At 40.7% G+C, this 25,191-nt stretch overlaps 1 protein-coding gene across 1 annotated transcript; it reads left to right on the top strand.

The window, feature by feature from the left end:
* The first annotated feature begins 1,100 nt into the window (after positions 1 to 1,100).
* Positions 1,101 to 23,047, top strand: LOC311487848 (integrin beta-2-like). The gene is made up of 17 exons (XM_084544246.1): positions 1,101 to 1,329; positions 5,740 to 5,823; positions 6,081 to 6,132; positions 6,606 to 6,703; positions 6,966 to 7,167; positions 7,283 to 7,453; positions 8,012 to 8,253; positions 8,565 to 8,723; positions 8,826 to 8,921; positions 9,012 to 9,101; positions 9,202 to 9,339; positions 9,954 to 10,144; positions 10,996 to 11,228; positions 18,336 to 18,555; positions 18,674 to 18,885; positions 19,102 to 19,268; positions 21,862 to 23,047. Exons 3-17 carry the CDS (start codon positions 6,084 to 6,086, stop codon positions 21,925 to 21,927), a joined length of 2,334 nt encoding a protein of 777 aa, XP_084400372.1. The 5' UTR covers positions 1,101 to 1,329; positions 5,740 to 5,823; positions 6,081 to 6,083; the 3' UTR covers positions 21,928 to 23,047.
* The last annotated feature ends 2,144 nt before the right edge of the window (positions 23,048 to 25,191 follow it).

Below are 25,191 nucleotides of genomic sequence, written 5' to 3'. Positions count from 1 at the left end.
ATAATTTCCACGTTTTTCTATTTATGAATTGTGTGAAATGACCAAATAAAAATAGGTAATACAAAACGATTATGTGGTCACCAAGGTGAATCTGTTTAGTCTTGACTTCTGGTCGTGAGTGACAGCGCTGGGGGAGATGGAAATCTGTTCATTTTGAGTGTCAAATAAACGCAGAGATGGACAGAAAAAGGTCGAAGCCATCAGGTGGGAAAAAGGAAAAGAAGAAGAGGAGAAACAAGCAAAATATAAAGGTATGCTATGTTCTCTCTGTATGATTACAGTATCCATGTCATGAATGAAGGGCTAATGTTAATTGGTGGTATACGTTTGTACGGGGTGTAATTCAATGTAGAACCGCCACTGGGCAGGGCAGATAGGCAGGGGCAGGGCACATAACAAAGGCAGAAACTCTCTTATAGGATGAAAACAAACTACTGTTTGTGACAGGAAAGCCACATGAAAGTGTATTTTTATATATGAAGAAAAAACAATAACTGTATCAAATGTTGTTAGATTGCGGACAGATTAGCATTCTATACCACTGCCACATGACAAGCACAAAAGAGAGAGAGAATGAATTCAACTGATAGATCTGTTAGTATTAGGGACAATGTAAGCTTGTAGAACCTGCTGGTTGTATTGAAATATTGCAGGAAATACACAGTGTATTTACAGCCTGATAATAGCTTTTATTTCATGCAGGTAAGATTGAATGTTTCTGAATATGAATGTCTATTTCTAATGAAGTTGCCTGGAGGTGAACTAAAAGTGGAACTAAAAACAATGCCACTTGAAAGGTATTAATCATAAATGAATACTGGTGCGATGTTAAATGAGTATTCTCTTCAACCAAGATGATAAACAACACATATTGATCAGTTTCCTTGTCATTTGAAGGAAATCACACTTGACGTTGCAGATTAGCCAAATCTACCCATAATGTGCTTTGCTGATGATTGCTGATTTGCATGTCACACCTTATTTTAGTGCAACATTAACACAGAGAAAGTGTTAATGGTAGACAGGCACTAGTGCCGCTTTATAAAAGGGCAAGAAGAAGGAGAAGAACAAGCTTGCATACGTATGAGTAAACTGAGTCATTGCACCCAAAATATAACACAACTTGCACAACTGCACATCACATACGTTAAGAGTTGACTTAGATATAAATAGTTTTCTATGTGGGCCCTAGTCAGTGACACAACCCTCGCTGCTCTCTCACTGGTTGCTTCACACTTCCCGTCATGAGGGTGTAGTCTCTCATGTAGACCAGATAGCCAGATAGCAGAACTGTCAGCCTCAGACCTGGGCTCCATCTTCCTGTTTCTGGTAAGTCTGACTGAGTGAAGAAATTGTTAATTTTAATCAAGAAACTTTTTGCTGTTCTGATCCCTTTTGCCTTTTGTTGTTCCATCCTGTTGTTTATTGTCAAATGAAAACATGGTTGTGTCGTGTTGCAAGTAAAGTCTGATGGAGGAAATAATATACTTTGCATTTCACATCACATTTCATATTGTGATCAGCTTTTCATTTCAAAATGATACAAGTCAGAGAAGTCAGATTACTGTAATATACAGTACAATGGCACTAGATTGTGACAGTTTGATGAACAATGGTAAGCGACATGAGGAAGACGGGCTTCTCTGTCTTTGAGAGGAAGTTGACTAACACATTTTTAAGAAACGGAACCGTGAGTGAATATTTATAGTTGTCCGAATCCAAAACTGTTTAAAGACATTATGTGAATTTCATTTTTAAACATGTTTTTACTTTCCTCTAACACACATAAAAGCTGTAGGAGAAAAAAAAAAGGCAGAAAATGAGTAAAAACACTTGTAAAGGGGCAGGTGCACTAGATGGACAATGCTTATTTCACAAGCTAATGTCACACCCAGATCTACAGCCAGATCTTCGTGTTCACCTTCATTTGAAGATGATGCTATTTCATTGACAAGATTATCTGTCTCCTACATAACATCACATCACTTAAACAAACGTCTATGAGCTTTCATGGTTGATGGCAAATACAGATCTGCCAGTCATGCAAGTTCTCTTAATTGAGCAACATACTGTATGTACGAAAGCTTTGAATTTAATTCAAAAGTGTATGTCCATCTAAAATGTAAGGTATTACTTAAAAAAATCTATATATACATATTTATATTTAATACAGAATTATATTTAAGACTAAAAAATGCTCCATTTCTTTCAGTCACTGATGAATGAAATACTAACTCCCCTGACAAATTACTAATTTTATATAACACTTTGACAAAGACCACCTCTATGATTTGTAGGAAGAGAAATGCCGACTGAATGACATGTTTTATTAAGATAATGAGACACGTATAAATAACTAAATAACTGCGTGACTGAAAGGGAGGGCTCCGCCAGCAAGAACTAAGTTGCTAACAGTTTTGCTTGCAACTTAAATAAACTCTAACCTATACATACACATACATGGGACTGCCATGTCCATTACAGCTGATTCTTGTCAACCACCACTTTGTCTAGTTTGCTGGCAAACACCTACTTGTCGGGTGGGAGTTGGAAGCCTGACTGGATCTTTGCTTTGTTGTTTGATACACTTTCAGTGGTGTGTCCCATGGGAACCAGAGTGCTCCTATGGTTCCCATTGGACTGTGGGATGCTCAGGTATTTCTAGCTGATCTGCATGTCTGCTATCATGCCTCCCTTTAGTCCTGATAAGCTCCTTTTTCTAATACAGTCTGAGTGATACCCTGATATCTTCACCGATGCAGTATTATCTGAGTCTGAACAGACATAGATGTAATTATAATTCTAGTTTTATTTCAAGTAGGTGCAGTCCAGGCAGAGTGCAGATCTATTTAAGCATACCGAGATAACTCATGAAACAACAGTGTTTAATAGATGGCCAATTAAGTTGGGCAGTGTTGCGTCTCATTTCTTATTATTATTCAGTTGTTGTATTTAATCTGATCCAAATAAGTCCACCAGCATCATGTTGGTATTATATAACATTACAATAACACCCATAGAACATTATATCCAGTCAATTCCTCAATTTAGTTTGCAATTTAGTGCTTTTGTGACGTTCTGAGGATATTCAACCTTGGCTTTTATCCAGAATACTGCCTGAAACATGTCCTAGTGGGATCTGTGAACTTTACCCTGTTGATTTGGGCCCCTTGTCACCCTGTGTGAAGCCAGTAGTCTCAAATTTGGGTTTCAAGATGGACAGTGATTTTAAATTGGATCGGCAAATTGGTGCAGTGGATAAGTCCAGCTTTTTTCACTTTAGGCGGTTGGCAAAAGTTAAGCCCTTCCTCACATATCAGCACTTTGAGACAGTAATCCATGCCTTCATCACATCCCGGCTGGATTACTGTAACGCACTTTATTTAGGAGTCAGCCAGTCCTCCCTCACACGTCTCCAGTTGGTCCAGAATGCTGCTGCTCGCCTCTTAACTGGAGGACGTAAGAGGGAGCACATAACTCTCATTCTGGCCTCCCTCCACTGGCTGCCTGTGCACTGTAGAGTTCATTTTAAGATTCTTTTATTTGCTTTTAAATCTTTAAATGGTCTCGCTCCTCCTTACCTCTCTGAGCTTCTCCACCCTTACTCCTCTGCTCCTAGTCTCAGGTCAGCTGATCAGCTGCTCCTAGAGGTACCAAGGTCTAAATGGAAGCTCAGAGGGGACAGAGCTTTCTTTGTTGCTGCCAAATGGTGGAATGACCTACCACTCCACATCAGACAAGCCCCCTCACTGTCCATTTTTAAAACTTGTCTTAAAACCCATTTTTATTCCTTGGCCTTTACCTCAGCATGAGACTCTGTTTTTACTGCTTTTGTTTAGTGCCTTTATTGTTTTTATTGTTTTTAGTGCCTTTATTGTTTTGTTATTTTTACTGTTTTATTGTTTTTAATAGTTTGTCTCACCAATGTACAGCACTTTGTTTCAGCTGTGGTTGTTTTTAAAGTGCTTTATAAATAAATAACGCTGAGTTGAGATGCATGGCTGCCCACTACTCCCAGTGTGCTCACTTGGATGGGTTTAATGCAGAGAACAAACACCGTGTATGTGTGTGCATACTTGCTCTCCAAAACATTGGGTACACTAGTGTAGTGCACTGTTGCCCAAAAAGGTCACAGTCCTCTTTTCATTCATATTTATACACATCAGTTATATGTTTGGGAGAGATTGACCAGTAAAGTTTTAAGAAGATATACACTTTTTCGATGAAGAATAAATTACATTGTCACAATCATTTTATTCCAATGCTATGGGCGACAGCGTCCGTTCTAATATAACAGTCCTGCATATAGTCATGGTGTAGTTTCTGGTGGTGTTATTTAATCTTGTACAATGACTAAAACAGGTTTGTAAAAATAATCAACCACACATAAATGCTGAATATCATAACCTTTGTGAAGATAAGATTTAGTGCATGTTTTTTTAGAATCAATTTGCTTCTAACTAACTGGCAAGTGGGTATATATGTACATGAAAGGTTACACCTTAGATTACACCTTAAACCGGGAAGTGTAGTGGTGCCCTTGCTTTGCAGAAGTTGGAAGCGACTTTTAAACTCTGCTTTACATATCTAATATGAGTGAACCGTATTGAACATGTACTCACTCACTACTCAGTGTTCAATATGCCTACTGACCCAAAGAACCAGAATCCTCAGGAAAGGGGTTTCTATTTTTTTTGTTTTCTCTGACATGTTTGACGTGTTTAGTTTGTTTTACGGTTGTCTGCAATTCATTCTTTAATTCTCCCTCAGAACACTCTGTTGTTTGAAAACGCGAATTTACAGAAATTGGAGTAGGTCTGACACAAACTTATGTTTTCAGGAGAAACAATGTACTTTAGTCCACTTAAAAGTTTTAATATATTCCAGTGTAGTTCTGGACTTAGCAAGCTAAATGTTTTGCTTTACAATGGATTTTTTGGTTAAAACTAAAAGTGTACAGTCATTGCTGGAGGCAGCTCAACTTAATATGAACTATAGACAGATAGACATGTGTTAATTCAAATAACCTTCTGTAGCCACATTTGACAATGTTGAATCAGGCTTCTACATGCTGTAAAAGTCTAGACATAAAAAATCTGAACTGAAAACTGAAATCTGATTTGATGAAGGCCAGTGTTCTGTACTGCACAGTGAATCGTCACAGAGCTGCAGCAGTGAGCATTATTGCAAGCCCTTTTTCAGCCTGTATGAGAAAACGGATGTGTATCTTTAACCTAACACTTCGCTCTTTCCTTCTTCCTTTTATGGTGTAGTGTTGACACACTGTTTTGTGCGCAGGAAACCACCGCGTTACTGGTGGTTGTTTGACACATGTCAGCTGAGCTGATGCTCATTTCTACACGTTGCCTCCTCATAGCGTGGTGCTATGAGGTGGCAACCCAGTGACAGCTTGGATAGGCTCCATAAGATTAAGATGTAACTATATTTGCCTTGACATTTGTCAGTAAAGGTCACTTCTCCTTTCGTGGAAGTATGAAGTACAGTTAATGATGTGTCCTATGCATACTCACATCTAGATGGGACTTTTTTTTATTTCTAAAGGGACTGAAAGCTTCGCATCATCATTATTAAACGGTTGTGCTGTTGTGCTGGACATTAATGTTGAAATGAAATGATGTGTAGTAGAGGCACGTTGCCAGCAGAGGGTACAAGTCAGCTTGGTTTGATAAGATATTTTTGGAAAGTTGCAATTAACCTTGGTTCGGTTTGTTTTCACAGGGCAATCCAGACAAAGAAAGAGAGAACAACTTTTACATTTACAGCACCAGTCCCTCTTGGAAGACTTGCATACAGTTTCTCAAGGTACTTGTCACTGAAGATAGATCTTAATGACTCCAATCAGATGCAAGCACTGTGCTATAGATAAAAAGATGCAATAGACATTTTTGTATTATATATGGATCATGCAAAATGAGGGTCAATTGAGCGTAACAGCTTTATAATATGAAATAATTTGATGATATTCTTTTGATAATAGTGTATTTTCAGGAGTAGTATTTTAAAGTAGCTGTTTTGAAGTGATGGATAATGGTCACAAAAATCTGTTGTTTTGTCTCCAGGGCATGGATTGTCGTTTGCTGTTACTTCTGCTCCTGCTGATGGAACAGAATGGTAAGCTTTAAAATGTAAAAATTAGATAATTCAATTGCAAATTAATAAGGATGTATTTAGTCCCTCAGTGAAAAGATGTAGTTAATCAGAGGATATTCAGGCTGAGTGATTATTTATTGTCACTTACTATAATGTAACAAACCACTGATTATATAATATTCTGTGTTATTTTATTCCTTTGCATTGTTTATATTAAATCCAAACAGTATTTTTTTATATATATAATAAAAAGTTACAATGTTATTCACTTCTGCTGTCAGTGGTCATAATGTTATGCCTGATTGCTGTATATCCCCCTATTATCCCCCTATCCCTACCCACTACATTTAATACTAGAGTACTTAAGATATTTTAAAAAGACATTATAGACAATATAATGTCTTTATTGTCTATGCTAAAGACAATATAGACATTTTAAAAAGATTTATTTAAATGTGTGATCATGTTGTACAAATGTGTGGTTTTCTTTGCAGGGCTGTGTCAACAACAAGAAGTTTGCACAAAGTCAGGTGTCAAGTCCTGTGGCGACTGTATCAGATCTGGGCCATTCTGTTCATGGTGCCAACAGCTGGTGAGAGAGAAAGTTTATGTAAAATCAAATACAAGAAGTGGGTACTGATTTGTCCAGTTTTGGTCAGTAACGTGACTTCAGTCTATGGTCTATGTCTTTATACAGTCTATGGTTTGAATGCATTATTTTGCCTCCAGTTCTTGCTGATGTTCTGCATGTTTATTGAGCAGTTTGGTTTGAAAACATGGCAACATGTTAAAAGCACATTATATGTTTAGTTTGAAAGCCAATCCCAATCTATTATTGTCTTCATTTTTCGCAGAATTTCACCAAACCAGGAGAGCAGGAAGCAGTGCGGTGTGACACCAAAGCCCAGTTGATAGCTAAAGGCTGCAGAAATACAGACATCATCTCTCCTAAGAACTCTCAAAACGTTACCAAGAGAGAACCTCTGTCTAACTCATTTGACAATAGAGAACCAGTCCAGATGAGTCCACAGAAAATTAGCCTGAAGCTGCGACCGGGTTTGTACAATCAGTTAATGCTAAACTTTGATCTACAGGCTGTGTTTGTTTCCATGTCACTGCCAGTCTCTACATTTCAATCAAACAATCAAAGTTTTTCCGTCTGTGTGTACAGGGCTTCCGGAAACCTTCCGTGTTTCTTTCAAGAGAGTTGAGGGTTATCCAGTGGACCTCTACTACCTGATGGACCTGTCTTACTCCATGAAAGATGATTTGCAGAAAATCAAAGAACTCGGCAATGATCTTTTTGCCACTCTGAAAAAAATCACTAAGCATGCTCAAATAGGTAATATGATGGCGACGTTATTCTAATAACATAAATCATCTATCTGATGCACTGTAGAATACAGACATAACTTTGTGTTCTCAAAGTTTCCTACTAAAAGATTAAAAGATTATCTCAACCCAAGGAGCAGGACATGAAGAGTTAAATCCACATTCACCAGTGTCTTCAATTTAGGGCATGTAATTAAAAAGTGCTCTGTGGTGTGACAATAACTTAGACATGCAATTATGTCAGATGTTGAGTCATAGATTCTTCACTAGTCAGGCTGCTGGTGGTATAGTAGACAGTAGATGCTGTGCAATTTCAACAATGGTTAGGCTAAAAGGTATGGGAGTAGCAAGGTCTTTTCTGCTGCAGGCTACACTTATTTCTTTTCTCAGTCTATGTCTCTCTCACCAGTACATATTCCTGATATCCCATTTGTACAATTTACACAAATGTATTGTATTGTATTGTATTATGTGAATCCTGAAGTGTTGCCTTCTGTGTGTTTTTACACATTTTATACATTTCACTTGTCTGAAAGTAAAGTAAAGCTGTAGCTTATTATAATTCCAGGATTTGGTGCCTTTGTTGATAAGACAGTCCTTCCTTACACCAACACCAACAAGGAAAAACTGGAGAAGCCATGTGATCAGAATGACCAGCAGTGTCAGGCTGCCTTTGGCTACAGACATGTGCTTAGTATGACAGCAAAGGAGGAGGAGTTCCAACAAAAAGTGGCAGCTCAGTTCATTTCTGGGAACCTTGACTCTCCTGAAGGGAGTCTGGATGCCATGATGCAGGCTGCTGTATGTGGGGTAAGGACCCATCCAAACAGATAAATATGTATTGTAAGCGAGACAAGGAATCCAAACTTGATGTTATAAAGACTTGGTAACATTTCTTCCAATGGCCTGACACAGTTTAGTAGGAATGTCTAAAGTCAGAACTGTCTTCTCTGGGCTCCAAAATGTAAACTAAAGCATAGAATTGTGATGCTTTTGCAGCTTGGTGGTACAAACTATTATGATAGGTGATTTTACAATGCTACTGATAATGATCTGTTATGTAGTGCCCTTCACTTTGTTAAAGTGTTCCCCATTAAAGAGTTGACCATATTTTTGTTTAGGACAAAATCGGTTGGAGAAACAGCAGCACTCGGCTTATTGTGCTGACCACTGACGCTGGATTCCACATGGCTGGGGATGGAAAACTGGCCGGCATACTGGAACCCAATGATGAACAGTGCCATATGGAAGACAGTCTTTATGTCAAGAGCAGTGAGATGGTATGTGTGGAATCATGACAGTTTTGTTCAGTGATTTGACTCATCTGATTATGTAAGCGGTGTAAGCAATATTTGAAAGATTTTACTAATTATTATTTGCAGGACTACCCATCTGTTGGACAACTTGCTACGGTGTTGGAAAAGCACAATATTCAGCCAATATTTGCAGTGACAGAGAATGTCAAGAGTGTGTATACGGTAAATTAAATCAATTCCTTTTGGTACACCTTACAAAGGAAACATTGTATTACTCAGATTAAAATTTAATTTCCATGTTTTATTTCCCAGGAACTCTCCAAAATGATTCCAAAATCTGAAGTGGGAGTCCTGTCATCAGATTCTAGAAATGTTGTTCAGTTGATTGAAAACGCCTACAATGTAAGTTGGTCTTTCATTGTGCATCAGTTTGCCACCTTTGAGGCATCTTTGAAATCTGTATTGTGACCAATACGTTCTTTCTTACTGATTTTTATGGCAGAGGTTGTCCTCTAAAGTAACCGTGACCCATGACAGTCTTCCTGACAATGTAAGAGTTGTCTATACCCCTGTATGCAGTAATCCAGGACCAGCAGGAGACAGCCAAGGAGTTTGTAACAATGTGCATGCAGAACAAACGGTCAGTGTTGACAGTGTTGTGTATAAATGCTCACAGTTCTTATTACATTTCAGATTCAGATGCTTAATTGTATTAGGTGCTGCCCTTGTGTAATTGCAATTCTTATTAACTATCATGCATTCATTGTATAAATCTGTATATCCTGGTCCAGATCTGGTGGCCCCAGGCTAGATGTAGCTCAGACACCAGCTCTTCAGGAAAGATTCTAAACTATTCCAGTGCATGCTGTAGGCTAGGGTGTCAAACATATGGCCTGAGGCCTAAAACCAGCCCACCAGAAGGTCCAATCTGGCCTGTGGGATGAATTTGCAATAAAAGTAACTGCTATTCATAATTTGTCCACTAGGATCAGATTGTTTTCGTAACATTTGCAGACATAACATGGTAATGTGACCCAGAACTGAAGTTGAACATAGTTTGCGAGTGCAAGCAAAACGACACCTTGGCTGGTTTTGTCACAAAACAGAATAAATGAGGAGGCACACACCTTGTGGAAACCAGCACCTACTGAGAATGTGCAATCACAAAATGGGAATATTGTGCCTTTGGTTTTTCATGCCATTTTTAATTCTTGCAAAAGTGTCTGACTCTCCAATTCGAAATGCCCTTTCCAGATATATTTTGACGTTACTGTGACTGTGGACTCATGTATGGAGGACAAGTCTTTCACTATCAGACCACTGGGCATTAAAGACACACTGACAGTGACTTTATCTACCAACTGTGAGTGTTCATGTGAAAAGTCAGGTGGCAAAAATCACCAAATTTGCGGTGACAGGGGAAGCATCATCTGTGGTATTTGCAGGTAAGCTTTTCCCTCCCACACAATGACTGTATGCATATGGTTTGCGTATTTTTGGTAATTGGATTTTACTATTATTACTGGAATTAATACTTCTTAGACTATTAATCTGATGTTAAAGAAACTTTTAGAGAAACAAAATATGACATGGCTTACTTTGATTTGGAATAAATTTCCAAAAAATTTATTGTGCAAGTAGTGTAAGAAGTCATAATTCCAAAAATATGGAATATCAAACTCTGAGACTGGAGTACTCTACAGAGTTGTTAATAGTATTTCTGCAAGATGTACTAATTTCATCATCATACTGTAAGTGTTCTGTATTACTTCTGGCCCGCTAAATTCTTTAAGCCATAGGAATTATTTTTGTTTTGATTTTTTTTTCTGTAACAAACTGCCATCTGTTGACTTGTCTTTCATTTTTAATGAACATGCATTGTTGCGTTCCTTAATACCGATCAACAATAATGAAAGCAAGCAATATCCTGTTGATTTAATCTTGATTTGTCCATTAATGGAAATAACAAAAGTGAGACTATTGCTGTGACATGTGTCCTATACTGTACTTAAAAGTCACTTCCAAGTCACTTGCAGAAAATACACCTCCTTTTCACATTTTCCTCGTAAATAATATTGAAAGAATAACATCAAGATTCCTCATTATTCATGAAGGAATAGCAGGCCTGACTCTTTCCAGCATTTTTAAAATTTGTTTTACCTGTACAGTAAGAGAAATATCCAGTCCTCAAACTGACTGAAAATTTTTAAAAATATGATTGATGTTCTATGAGAGGGTGCATCTCATAGAGAGTGTTCTAACAAACCATCCATATTTTTATCTTGTCCTTATTCAGCTGCCAGGAGGGTTTCATTGGTCAGTTCTGCGAGTGTTTAATTGGCAATAAAGACGAAAGCTCCCTGCGAGCATCCTGTCAGAGGAATAACGGCACTCAGTGTGAGGGTCGAGGGGACTGTGTGTGTGGCAGGTGCCAATGTCACAACACGGAGAAGGGCAGCAGTTACTATGGTGAATTCTGCGAGTGCGATGATGAGCACTGTGAAAAGTTCCAGAATAAGCAATGTGGAGGTACGGTTGCAATCATTTTGTGTTACAGCTTTTTGTTTAATATTTTAAAGCATTTCTCACCAGAGACATTGTTAGCTGATTTTCCAGTTCTTCCCTGCCTAATCAGCCAAAGCCAAGGTCACTTTCAGGATTTGTTATTGCATAAAAATATAACTTAAATAACTTAATGTACAGTTGTGACTGTATGTGGTGAGTTGAATGTTACAGTGTAACAACAATAATGGTTTATAAACTCACTATGTAACTTATGGCATCCATATTCATCTAATTAGTGAACACTAGCAGTCTACTGTACAATCACTGTGTTCTCACCGTTACAAGGTAAGCAGGTTGCAGTGGAGACTGCATTATTTGATGTGTTTTTTGTGTTATTTTGTCTTCACCATCAGCATTATCCAGAATTTTTTTTTTTTTTAAAGTAAAGGGAGACCAACCACAGCACTGTTCATGTGGATGTAGGATGAACATGAGAAATCCTTTAATTAACTAATAATTTCAGCTCTAGAGCACACCCTAACAGATGCAAATACAGGACGCAAGAGAATGGGGATGGATGGATTAAAGGAGTTGAGATGAGACAGAGTGATGGGATGAATGAGGTGGGATGGGGAGCTGGGTGATGGTCTTCAGATGTGAAGAAACCCAGGATGTGAGACTCTCTGCTCCTTGTTTTGTAAATGCCTTTCATTAGGTGAGCTTGTCTGATGTTACAGATGTCTTATGTTACAGTACACAGTACGGATCAAAGGTTTGGACACAACTTTGGATTCATTCTTTTTTTCTATATTTGTGTTATGTTCTACATTGTAGATTAACACTGAAGATACAGATACAAATTATGAAGTGTATAACAAACCAGAATATGTTTTATGTTTTGGATCCTTCAAAGTAGCCACCTTTTGGTTTGATGACAGCTTTTCACGCTCTTGACATTCTCTCAATCAGCTTCATGAGGTAGGGTTGATAAACAGTTCTCTAAAGTAAATACCCCCTTTCTTTTGACTGTTGTTTTAATCCATATCATGGCAAGAACAATTCAACTAAGTAAAGAGAAACTGCAGTCCATCACTACTGTAAGACACGAACGTCAGTCAGTCCAGAAACCCGTCAAATGCTATGACGAAACTGGGTCTCATGAGAACCGCCCCAGGATAGGAAGACTCGGAGTGACCTCTGCTGTAGAGGATCAATTCATTAGAGTTACCGGCCTCAGCAACCAGAAATTAACAGTACCTCAAATTAGAGCCCATTTAAATGCTTCACAATTTGCAACTTCAGCTGTATAGAGGAGAACATGATAACAACAACAACAACAACAAACAGAGAATTGCTTTTGCCATGAAACCCAAGGAAGACTTTGACTTTTTGAGAGACGGATTTATACATGTGTGGATGAGGTGGTGTGGTGGTGTGGCATCCCTACACCACCACACCACCTCATCTACATGTGTGGATGAGGTGGTGTGGTGGTGTAGGGATGCTTTGCTGATGATTGTTGGTGATTTATTCAAAATTCAAGAAACACATGACCAGCATGGATCACAGCATTCTGCAGCAACAAGCCATACCATCTACCATCATTTGTTTTTCAACAGGACAATGAACACACCTCCAGGCTTTGCAAGGGCTATTAGATTATATGGAGTGCTACATTAGAAGACCTGACCTTCACAATCACCTAACCTAATTTTAGTTGAGATGGTTTGGGTGTAGCAAAGTGAAGTGAATGCAAAGCCTTCAACAAGTGTTCCATGTCGAAAGACACATCCCGTGGTCGTGGAAAAGATGTTAGTCTGCTTTAGAAGGGTCAAATCATTGGCATGCATCAAGCAGAGAAAACATCTAAGGAGACTGGAGAAACTACTAAAATTGGATTAAAAACTGTCCAACGCATTATTAAAAACTGGAAGGATAGTGGGGAACCATCGTCTTTGAGGAAGAAATGTGGCTGGAAAAAAATCTTGTGGACAATGTTCGTCTATGACAACAGAGGAGGGATGCCTCTGTTGCTCAGAGTGGGATTTGAGGCCAGGAGATACTCGTCTGGACGTCTCCAGAAATATCTGTATCACAACTCTGGAGGATTTCCGTTCTATGATAGACCGGGCTGTGGTAGAGACTTTTTCTCGTGTCACGAAAGTCAACTGGAAAACCCAGCCAAAGCCTGGGGTTAGCAATTGCACTAGCGTATCACAACAAAATATTGGTGAAATGAACAAGTTTTGTGGCAGATAATGCGTTATTTAGAGGCTGCGTTTCGGTGCCCCAGTCGCTCTCACTATATGGATATACGCGGATCTAAATATCTCCTGAACAACTATAAATGACACCAAAGTTATATGGGTGAGTAAACGATTGTATTTTATGCCAGGAATGAGGTCCAGGTTGTAAAAAACTAATTCGCCTTTAAACGTTTGGTGAAGAAAAGCAACTCAGGCCTATTTTAATAGTGAAAGTAAGAACATTTCCACATGTACAATGTGAAGGGAACTCAAGGGATTGGGACTGAACAGCTGTGTAGCCTTAAGAAAACCACTAATCAGTGAGGCTAACCAGGAAAAAAGGCTTCAATTTGCTAGGGAGCATAAAGAGTGGACTCTGGAGCAATGGAAGAAGGTCATGTGGTCTGATGAGTCCAGATTTACCCTGTTCCAGAGTGATGGGGGCATCAGGGTAAGAAGAGAGGCAGATGAAATGATGCATCCATCATGCCTAGTGCCTACTGTATAAGCCTGTGGGGGCAGTGCTATGATCTGGGGTTGCTACAGTTGGTCAGGTCTAGGTTCAGCAACATTATGTCCCCAAAGAATGAGGTCAGCTGACTACCTGAATATACTGAAAGACCAGGTTATTCCATCAGTGGATTTTCTTTCTTCCCTGATGGCACGGGCATATTCCAAGATGACAATGCTAGGATTCATGGGGCTCAAATTGTGAAAGAGTGGTTCAGGGAGCATGAGACATCATTTCACACATGGATTGGCCACCAGAGTCCAGACCTTAACCCCATTGAGAATTTTTGGGATGTGTTGGAGAAGGCTTTGTGCAGTGGTCAGACTCTCCCATCATCAATACAAGATCTTGGTGAAAAATGAATGCAGCACTGGATGGAAATAAGTGGTCGCTTGGCAACGGGGACGCTGGCTGCTCAAGCCGCTCCGTCTGACCTGTTTTTGTTTGGATTTTTTATATTTTACTATTTTATTCCCGATTATTTTTCTTCAATTCTTGTATATTCGTTACTTTAGCTGTACAGTTATAGATAGCCTTTTTTGTTTTGGTTGTTTCTTTTGTTTTTCCACACTTTTGTTGCGTTTTGTGGGGTCTGTCTCTAGTCCGCGTTCTGCCTGCGCTGTTTTGGTGATCAGCTGTTTTTTCTGCTGTTTGCCTTCGGCGAGGCCTATTTCGCTGCTGCTGGACTTGCTGTCTGCTTGTGTGGTGGAGGCTGTGTTGGACTCGAGCTTGCTAGTGTCTCTCTCCTTTTCCATCCTGACGCTGTGTTCATATAGTCGGTTGACTGTCCAGCTGCTTGGTGAATCGTGACGTTGCCTGAGATTAACGAGCGCGTTTGGCTGCCGCTGCTCACTGGGACTACAGCCCTCATTTGGATTGTTTTATACCAATTTGGATTGTTTTATACCAATCAAAGTTTGACTAACCTGAAAAAACCTATCACCGTCTCCACGAACTTCCATGAACTTGACTGGAGTCCACCGTGAGAGGTTTTCCTGGCAGCTGATCCATGGTCTGGGCTGTCCTCCTATGTCTGCCTTCCCTCTATGAGACTCTTGCACGGGGCTTGCTATCGGTGTTGGCACACGAAAGCGGGATATCGGCATACTGGCTACCTTGTCGGCCAGCGGCTAGCGAGGCTAGGTGGCATCCGCCCTTGGTTGGCATGGCGTTCAGCTATTCCTCCTCACAACTCCACAAACTAAACGCTGCAATCACTCCTGGACTTAACATCTCCATCATAAATGAACTCGGACTTCTGCGTCGCCCCCGTTATGTCCACCGGAGTACACGCAGAAGCTTCGTTTACCACCAGCAGCCTGAGCAGTGCATTCCTTCCATCTGGATGCCCGTCGCACAACTGACACGTCATCAGTGCACTGCTACCAAGAGGCAATAGGCGCGTTCGACTTCATGCAGATCTGAGCAGATCTGACTTGACGTGATACATGCTGGGTTGTCATGCTCATAGATCTCGAATATGATTGGTTAAAATGAACTTGTTCTACCCAGCATGCATCACGTCAAGTCAGATCTGCACAGATCTGCATGAAGTCGAACGCGCCTTATTTCATTCCAAGCAGGACAGAAAACGTGGAGTGGATTACAGCCTACTCCGGCCCCTACAGAGACACTCCGCTGCCACCAACCCAGCACCCCCTGTTAAAATTGAACTCTTAAATGCACAATCCCTCAATAACAAGGCATCTTTTATTCATGACCACATCATCAACGAGCAGATATACTTCATGTGCCTAGTTGAAACCTGGCAACAACCTGAAGTCTACTCTAGTCTGAATGAAGCCTGTCCTCCTGGCTACACTTACCTCAGCAGGGCCCGCACCACTGGCCGCGGTGGTGGCCTTGCCGTTGTGCACCGGGTAGACTTTGAGTTGTCCCCCCTGTCTCTGCCAGTCCTCTCCTCATTTGAATGCCTTGCATTCAAATGCAAACCGCCACTTTCCACCACAATGTTGCTGATTTACCGGCCCCCCAAACCGAACTCAGCTTTTATTCCCGAGATACATGATCTCCTCACCAAACTCTGCACAACCCCAGGGAATATCATCATACTCGGTGATTTTAATATCCATGTTAACGACCCCCCTTCCTACTCTGTAGCTGAATTCACTAATCTTCTTGACAGTCTCAACCTCACCCAACACGTCAATGTCCCAACACACTCCAAAGGCCACACTCTTGATTTGCTGATCACCAACTCCACCACCATCAGCAATCTCTCGGTGCATGATCTGGGCGTGTCCGACCATAAGGCCATCTCAATGGAGCTACCCACCCTGTCCCCCCTCAGTAAGCCCAGCAGACAAATCAGTTTCAGGAACCTTAAGAACATCAACCCAGTCACCCTGACTACTGACCTCCGTCATCTCTCTGCTGCCAACCCACTTTCAGTCACTGAATCTGTGGATCTCTACAATTCATCACTCAGCCACCCAGCTCCTCTGCTGTTTTACGGACATCACTCAGCATGAGATTGAGGACCTCCTTAGGAAGATGAAGCCCTCCACCTGTGACCTGGACCCATTTCCCTCAGCCCTGATAAAAAGTCACTCCTCTGCAATAAGTCCCATGATCACCAAAATCATCAATCAGTCCCTCCGATCCGGCCATGTCCCCACGTCTCTGAAAACTGCTGTCATTAAGCCACTACTCAAAAAGCCCAGCCTTGACCCCGAAGTACCTGCCAACTACCGCCCCATCTCCAACCTCCCTTTCCTGTCAAAGGTGTTGGAAAAGGTAGTTTCTGCCCAACTCCACAACCACCTCATAACTAACAGTCTTTATGAGAAGTTCCAGTCTGGTTTTTGCTCTGGCCACAGTACAGAAACTGCCCTGGTCCGGGTCACAAATGACCTACTGATGACGGCTGATGCTGGCTCTCCATCACTTCTCATCCTTCTTGACCTCACCGCAGCCTTTGACACCGTGGACCACCACATCCTTCTACACCGCCTCCACTCCTCCATTGGACTCTCTGACACTACCCTGGCCTGGTTCACATCATATCTCACCGACAGAACAGAGTATGTATCCCTGGGTGGTGCTAAATCGGACACACACTCTGTCACCTGTGGTGTCCCTCAAGGATCAGTCCTTGGCCCCACCCTCTTCACGCTCTGCATGCTCCCCCTTGGTCATGTCATCAGCCAGCATGGAATATCTTTCCATTGCTACGCTGATGACACCCAACTTTACATCAAAACCAACCCAAACCCCTCTGCAGCCCTTTCCACACTTTCCACCTGCCTGGAGGAGATAAAGGCGTGGATGACGGCTAACTTCCTGCAACTTAACAGTTCAAAAACGGAAGCCTTTCTTGTTGGCACTCCACACCAGACCCGGTCATCCACCATCACCAGCATCACCTTCTCCGGCCATGACATCCACCTCTCATCCTCAGTCACAAACCTCGGTGTCAGAATGGACCCTCACCTGACTTTTGAGGCTCACATTAAACACCTTTGCAAAACCTCCTTCTTTCACCTCAGGAATATTGCAAAACTCCGCCCCATACTCACTCTCCGTGATGCCGAAAAACTTGTCCATGCCTTTGTCTCCTCCAGGCTGGACTACTGCAACGCACTCCTCATCGGGATCCCAGGCAAGAACATCAAGCAGTTGCAGTACATCCAGAACTGTGCTGCCAGGATCCTGATGGGGGTGCGGAAGTACCACCACATCACACCCATCCTCAAATCCCTTCACTGGCTTCCTGTCCAGTACAGGATTGAATTCAAAGTTTCCCTTCTGACCCACCAGTGCCTCCATGGCACTGCCCCCGGTTACCTCAAACAACTCATCACCCCCCTTTCCTCCTCACGCCATCTCCGCACTGGACAGGCCAACCTCCTCCAGCCTCCAAGGACAAGGCTTCGAACCATGGGCGACCGCGCCTTCTGTTCAGCTGCACCCAGCCTGTGGAATACTCTTCCTGTGCATCTAAGGGCACCACAGACTGTGGACTCTTTTAAAAAAGGCCTTAAGACTCATCTTTTTATAAAAGCCTATGGCTAAAACTGCTATTTTTAATGTCTAGTTTTAAAGTCTTTATGTTGTTTTATGTGCATTGTAGCACTTTGAGGTCATTGCTTTGATGTAAAGTGCGTTATAAATAAAATTTATTATTATTTATTATTATTACATTGAAGAAGCTCATTGAAACAATGACACAGAGAATGCGTGCTGTGATCAAATGTAAAGGCGGTCCAAAGAAATATTAGAGTGTGTGACCTTTTTTTTTTTGCCAGGCAGTGTACTTGGACTCAACGACTCCACAGAGAAACTGCAGGATATATGGTGTAGAAATTATGTCAGTGCTCAGGAACTTTCCTCTCTGTTTCTCATTACTTGTAGGAAATGGTGTGTGCAAATGTGGAAGATGTGAATGTTTTTCGGGCTTTGAGGGCACTGCCTGTCACTGCAAAAGGTCTGATGAGGCCTGTCGTACCCAAAACAACACTGTGTGCTATGGCAGAGGGTCCTGCGTGTGTAACCGCTGTGAATGTAAAGAGGGATACCAGCCTCCACTATGCCATACATGTCTTGGCTGCCCAGACCCATGTCAGACCAAGCTGTAAGTTAACACATTCATTCTGCTATCACTTCACCAATTTACAAATACATAAAAAAGGTATCTCCACTGCAAACCTATAATGAAAACTCTAAACTGTCTCACTTAACTTTATTTTCAGGAATTGCATTGAATGTCTCGCCTTTGGCTCCGGCCCCTTTAAAGAAAACTGTAACACCATGTGTAATAACACCATAGCAGCGAAGGTAGATACATTCACCCTAGCAGCCAAGGAGTGCCAGCAGAAGGACAGTGAGGGATGCTGGATCAAATTTAAGCTGGACCAGTTGGTTGGAGAAGATAACTACAAGGCTGAAATTTTGAAACAGAGAGGTAAGCTGCCAATGAAATAACAGAAAACTCAGACTTGGCAAATTCTTTATATAAGAACACTCTTCTTGTCTCAGCACCCTGTTAACACATTATTTGACAAGTACTATATGTGGTCACAAATCCAAAGTATTGGACACATTAACATACTAACCCCTTTCTTTCAAGTTCAGTGTGTTTGAATTGTGTGAAACCTTCTGCTATCTATAACTCCCGCAGAATGTCCAGAACCACCCAATGTTGGAGCTATTATCGGAGGTTCCGTCGTTGGGGTGGCTCTCATTGGCATTCTGCTGCTGATGCTCCTCAAGATGCTCATCTACATGAAGGACCTGAAAGAATTCAGGAAATTTGAGAATGATAAGAAGAAATCCAAGTGGGCAGAGGTGAGAGAGAGTTTGTGTGAAAGTCATTTTTTGTTGTTGTTGTTTCACAGCAAGTTGTTGGTATTTTTGTTTCTGTATCTACAGTTTGTTGTTAAGCAGAATGCAGTGAATCATGCCTCCTTTTAGATTTGAATACCTAATAGGCCTCAGATAAACATTCAGATTGTTCTGTCGTGACACATGTCTATTGGTTGATTGTGTTATTATGTGTCACAATGAGTAAAAACTGTGGGAGTCAGGACTGGAAGTCAGGATTATGTCATTGTTAACTTTATAGCAGGAGACCAAGGTTCTGCATAAGGTTGGCTTGGTACTGATCCACCAACACTCTGGTGCTCCAGTGTTACCCCCTGACTGGACAGATAGTCCATTTAGTTTCTCCTCTGCTCCACTGCTGTAGATAGTAAGTTTTAAATAGTCTTTATTTTGAAAAGGATCTCTGTGCTACCACTACAGTCACTGTGAGAACAGTAGCATGGCAGTGCAATCCTGTATGAACTCTGATATGTCTCTGATTGATCCGCAATAAGAAATCGCAAAGGCAAATCTACCAGGGAATGTATTTGTTCAGTGTAAACAGGATGCAGGGATGGATGTGAACATGGTTGTTTTAGGAATGTAGAAATCCTGAATCTTTGTTTGAAATAGCAGGTATGATAGTTCCAGAGGATTGGTGTCGAGTAGTCCATTTTTCTTCTGATGTATTTCAGCTGTTAATGGCGGTGTATTGAAATCTAGTTATCAGTGTTACATATCAGGGGAGCTAGATGGTGTATTCAGAAAACTCACAAGTATTAGTCTTGTTCCTACTGTGATGGTCTTGCTTTTATATAGCGCTTTTCTACCTGTTGGTACTCAAAGCACTTTACAGCCACAGACACATCTATCCATTCACACACCAGTGCCATGCACTGCAAGCAACTAGGGGCTTCAGTGTCTTGCTCATGGACACTTCGGCATGTGGCACATTCCGGGGATCAAACCGCTAACCCTCTGGTTCATGGACAACCCGCTCTACCTATTGAGCCACCGCTGCCAATCTTATCCTGCCCCTTTTCTGGCTGACATTTATGCTGTGGTTTCCAATATTAATATATAATCATTTATATAATAAACTGGAGGCCCACATTGACGTGATTTACTCAGAAATGCCTTGAGAACACGACAACAAACAGCAGGAATGAGTTTAAATCAAGCGAACCTGAAGACTCTCACATATCTGCAAATCTCTGTGAAAAATGTGAGTCCATGGCAACAATAAAAGAACAACTGCAAAAGTTAAACCTTTTTTAAAAAAACATAACAAAAAAAAACAAAAAAAAACAAACAAACAAAAAAACTCATGGAAGACCTAAAGCAATTTATTTTTGTTTAATACCACCTTAATCAAGGTTCTAAGAGGGCAATGCATCCCACAGGACGGTGGTCAACGGTCTCGAACGACAGACAGTAGAACTTAAATAAATGCAGAAACGGCCAGTGATATATTGATGACAGATGACAGAACAGCTGGTCAAGTAACTATATTTAATGACTGCAGGTTGGTTTGTGGAAAAATGCAATGAGTTAAAAGGATCTGACTTCTCCATCATCATTCTAAATCGTCATGGCACAGCAGTAAAGTCAGCCAGTCGACCTCCCCTACTGGCCACTAGCTGAACAAATATGGCATGGCTGTGTTGTTTTTAATAACTGATTACAAATACAATTTAATAAAATAGAAAGAGACCCATCGAGTAGATATCATAATTCAGAGGCAGACAATATCATTGAATATATCTAGTATACACCAATCAGGCATAACATTATGAGCATTGTGGAGGTCTGAGACAGGCATCCAAAACAGCTGTGACTCATCAGAGAATGGACATGGAGCTTCTGAGGGTGTCCTGTGGTGTCTGGCAACACAGTGTTGTTAGTGGGAACATTTGGGTCCTATGGGTTGAGGGGACGGACCTCTGTGGATCATCCCACAGACACTTGATCAGTTTGGGATCTAGTGAATTTGGAGGCCAGGTCAACACCTTGTGTTTTTGAGTTGTTCCTAAACCGTTTTTGTGTGTGTGCCTGTGTCAGGCTGCATCCTGCTGGGGATGGCTGCTGACAATGAGTGTCATTGCTATGGGGTGGGGGTCCCTGGTCTGGTCTAGGTGGGTGCTACATGTCTAAGTAACATCCACATGAATGAAAGGTCCAAAGGTTTCCCAGCAGAACATTGAATTGTCACAAGATGGTCAATGTTATTTACTTCTCCTGTCAGTGGTTTTAATGTTGTGGCTGATCGTTGTATGATGACTATGTCTGAGGGTTACATCACGCTGTAAATGTTACAACAATGATAGTTGTGGATGATATACTGACATCACAATACTGATTCACTGGGAGTGAACCACGGATTGCTAACACTAACCTTGTGGAGGTGAACACATGTGCAGCACATAAGGATGTGCCTGAGAGCACCACTTATACCGTATATTGTGTTATAATCTGAGTCTTCCTAGTGACGTGACATCTGAAATAAACTGATTCAAGACAAAATGTACTCAAATCTTTAAACAAATCTTTCTAATCACTGGACTTTATTTGTTAACAGGCCGACAACCCGCTGTTCCAGACTGCCACCACCACTACGGCCAACCCCACATTCACTGGAGAATGAAGGAAAAACATCAGATAATTCAGTACATTGACCTGATTTGTGCCTGTTTGATTATTTGCAAATGTTTACATCCTCAGATGTTTTTACTGCGACTACTGTTCTCTTACTGGTGAATTAATAGTCTACACACAATATGGTAAATAGCCTTGCTTTTATATAGCACTTTTCTACCTATTGGAACTCAAAGCGCTTTACACACATCTACCCATTTGCTCACACAAGCACACACACATTTACACACCAGTGCCAGGCACTGAGAACCGCTCTTGCTACTGAGCCACAGCCAACACATAATTGCAATTGCATTGTTTTGTCCATCAGCTATTCACTTATTAGCTCACTGCTTATAATATTTATACAGTAGAAATACAGTATTGCTTTAAATATTTACAGTAATACACTTTATATTGGTACCATATGTATAGAAAATGCAGACTATAATGATGTATAAGGACAGCTTTTCTTTGGCATGTACTCTTCAGAGAGAAAATGAATAAATAAAGACATTAAGTTTACAATGTTTGTTTTTTAAATGGCACAGAGGCAAAGTGGGATTTAAACTACAAGGATTGATCTTCAGGCCAACAGGCTGCAACAAATACAATATTCACCTCTTTTTAGTTCTTGTTTGATCTCTGCCAACTCCTTGTAAAACATACATGGCTCTTTCTAAATTCTCAAGCTCTCATCTGTTTCAGAGTGACGCTGTAGGTGCTTCAAGAGCAGCACATCTAATATGCTGTAAAGTAGCCACCTACTGGTTACATAGTAGTCTGACAACACACAGGCGTCACTGTTAATTAAACCACAGAACCAACCCATCTTGAAGTTACACGAAACACACACAAAAAACAAAAACAAACAAACAAACAAAACAGATAAAAACAGAATCCTTCAGCAGACTATACTCTTTCTACAATCAAAAAAACGATCTATGAAAATCTATTCATATATGGCACTCTGTTGAGTTCAGTGTTGGTACTAAAAGAGAAGTGACGGGAATGATATGTATCAATGTCCAAAGATTTCCCAGTTTCCCGGTCACACTTAAACGCACCATGGACTTATGGATCTGCGTGGCTCGCAGTCTGATCTGTGCGTATCTGACGACCTGTATGCGCACGATTAGATATCCGTAAGCATTGAAGCCTTTGAAAGATCAAACCATGAGCTTTGCGAAGGTGAACGATCACATGTGTGAATTTGCAAAAAAAAAAAAAAAAAAAAGAAAAAAAAACATAATATACATAATTGCATAATGCATTGAATTATTTTGCACATGTTCGCATTGCTCGGTATTTTTCACCAATAAAATTCACACACAAATTCTTTGTGAATCTCGTGTTTCACTTGTGGATCATGGAACATGGGATTCTACACTACAGACAGGGGTGCCCACACTTTTTTGGCTTGCAGGCTATACTTTTACAACGACCAAGTCAAAGCGATCTACCTATAATATAGCTAGATATATATACCCTACCCTAAGTCATATTAATTGTTGCTAAGCTCTATCCATCTTTGTTTTTATTATTCTAAGAAATGTTGTTGCACTGCTCCTTTAGAAAAATAGCGCTGTTCCTTTAAGAAAGGCAATAGTCTTAGTTGTTGATGTTGCAGAGCAGTGCCGCTGAACTGAGGGGATGTTACAATAATTGTAATAGAAAAAAAAAGATGAACGTTTCTCTTTTCGTTCTTGGGGTGCAACAGATAAATGATTAGTCTAACGTTTAAAACATTTTTTTTTTTTTTTCAATGGCTTCTACCCGCACTGCCACGTACTGGGCACCCCTGGTCTAGACAAAAAGGTCTTAGACAACGGATCATGTGTGGTGACTCACTAATGAAGCTGGTGCAGCAGATACTGGTAAAAGATAAAGTTATATGAGTGTAGGAAGCGAAGGGTGTATGCAGGGTGTTAGTTCGGACATAAGAGGGAGACAAACACCATCATAACACCTCGGCACATCGGCACACCCAGGAAAAGGAAGAGAAGCTTTTTGGAAGTCCTAAGTCATATTTAAATAAAGGTTTGGGAATCTGTTGTATGTATTCTATGATAACCACACACTACGCCTTTCAAGGCAAACAGAAAATCAGTGCACTGCATGTCTTTTTTTTTTCTTTCTTTTTTTAGATGAGAGGCAAGTTGAGAGAAAAATGTTTTCTACTACCAATACAATTCCAAAAAGACAATGTACAAGGCAAAAGTGCTCTGAATCAAAGCTGATATTTTTCTGCTTAGAGGCTGGACAACTAATAAAATGTTATTTTAAAACCAGCTGTCAAAAACTATACTTTGGATACAAAGTTCCCTCGTGTTCTGAATGAATCAAGAAAGCAGGAGAACAATTGTGTTTGTAAAAGGAAGCTGTTACTCTGAGACTTTCTGTATTTGCCTCTCAACATGAAACTTAAGCCGCTTATGTAGTAACACAATTACAGTGCTTCAGGGACATTTTGAAGATTTTGAACATTGCCTTAAAAGTTAGTAAAACTTCCTCAGTCTTCTTGGTTTGTTTTCTTGTAGCTTCATCCACACATAGTACAAGAACCCTTGGGATCCTTGAGTTCATTTGGAGATGTTTAACAGGCATTTGTTCCCTTTTGTGTTCATATACAACACACAGTATATGCAAATTGTTTTAACACTAAGAAAAGGCCAGTTGATACAAATGATAAGGAAATGTTTTCTATTACCCCTGGCCAAGAATGCAAATAACCTGAGATACAACATGATTGTGGTAACCGCCTTGAAACGGAAACACATCAGATGGGATGCCAGTGGGTTCCCAGACCCTCGATCTTTGAACTTAGCCTTCATCTTCATGACACCTGTAATGTTTTGTGAAGTTTTCGTGCATTGTGCACAGTTGTGATGCTATGATGTGACAGAATGTGACAGAATCTGTCCACACGGACAGACATACAGTATAAATACCTGTCAGAGCACTCAGAACTGCTTTCACTGTAGTTCCTTCTACATTAGGGTACGTGTCCTCATTTTGCTATGATGACACACAGATAGAGAGGCAGTCTTAATGTGACAACGATTCCCTACAATGCAAAGTGAAAACTAGCTTTGTATATTCATACAGCAGACAAAGAGAAATCATTTGGGGAGGTACACGTACATCTAACATGAAAAAGAATGTGGAACAGGGGTGTAAAGTGGAGAGGCCAATGGCCCCTTGGCCTCCTGCTTCTGGGAAACTTTACTCAGGTCGCTTGGGTCAGACTGCACCCATCTTCAAACTCTGCCTT

Source organism: Chelon labrosus, assembly GCF_963514085.1.
Source record: "Chelon labrosus genome assembly, chromosome: 5".
Taxonomy (NCBI): domain Eukaryota; kingdom Metazoa; phylum Chordata; class Actinopteri; order Mugiliformes; family Mugilidae; genus Chelon; species Chelon labrosus.
This window is presented reverse-complemented; position numbering and strand designations above follow the sequence as displayed.

What these genes read in the sequence shown, in the direction of transcription:
- LOC311487848 (XM_084544246.1), top strand. Translation starts at nt 6,084, where the DNA reads ATGGATTGTCGTTTGCTGTTACTTCTGCTCCTGCTGATGGAACAGAAT. An exon ending in ATGTCAAGAGCAGTGAGATG is followed by an intron (nt 8,724 to 8,825) that starts GTATGTGTGGAA and finishes TATTATTTGCAG; the next exon opens with GACTACCCATCTGTTGGACA. An exon ending in CCAGAATAAGCAATGTGGAG is followed by an intron (nt 11,229 to 18,335) that starts GTACGGTTGCAA and finishes CATTACTTGTAG; the next exon opens with GAAATGGTGTGTGCAAATGT.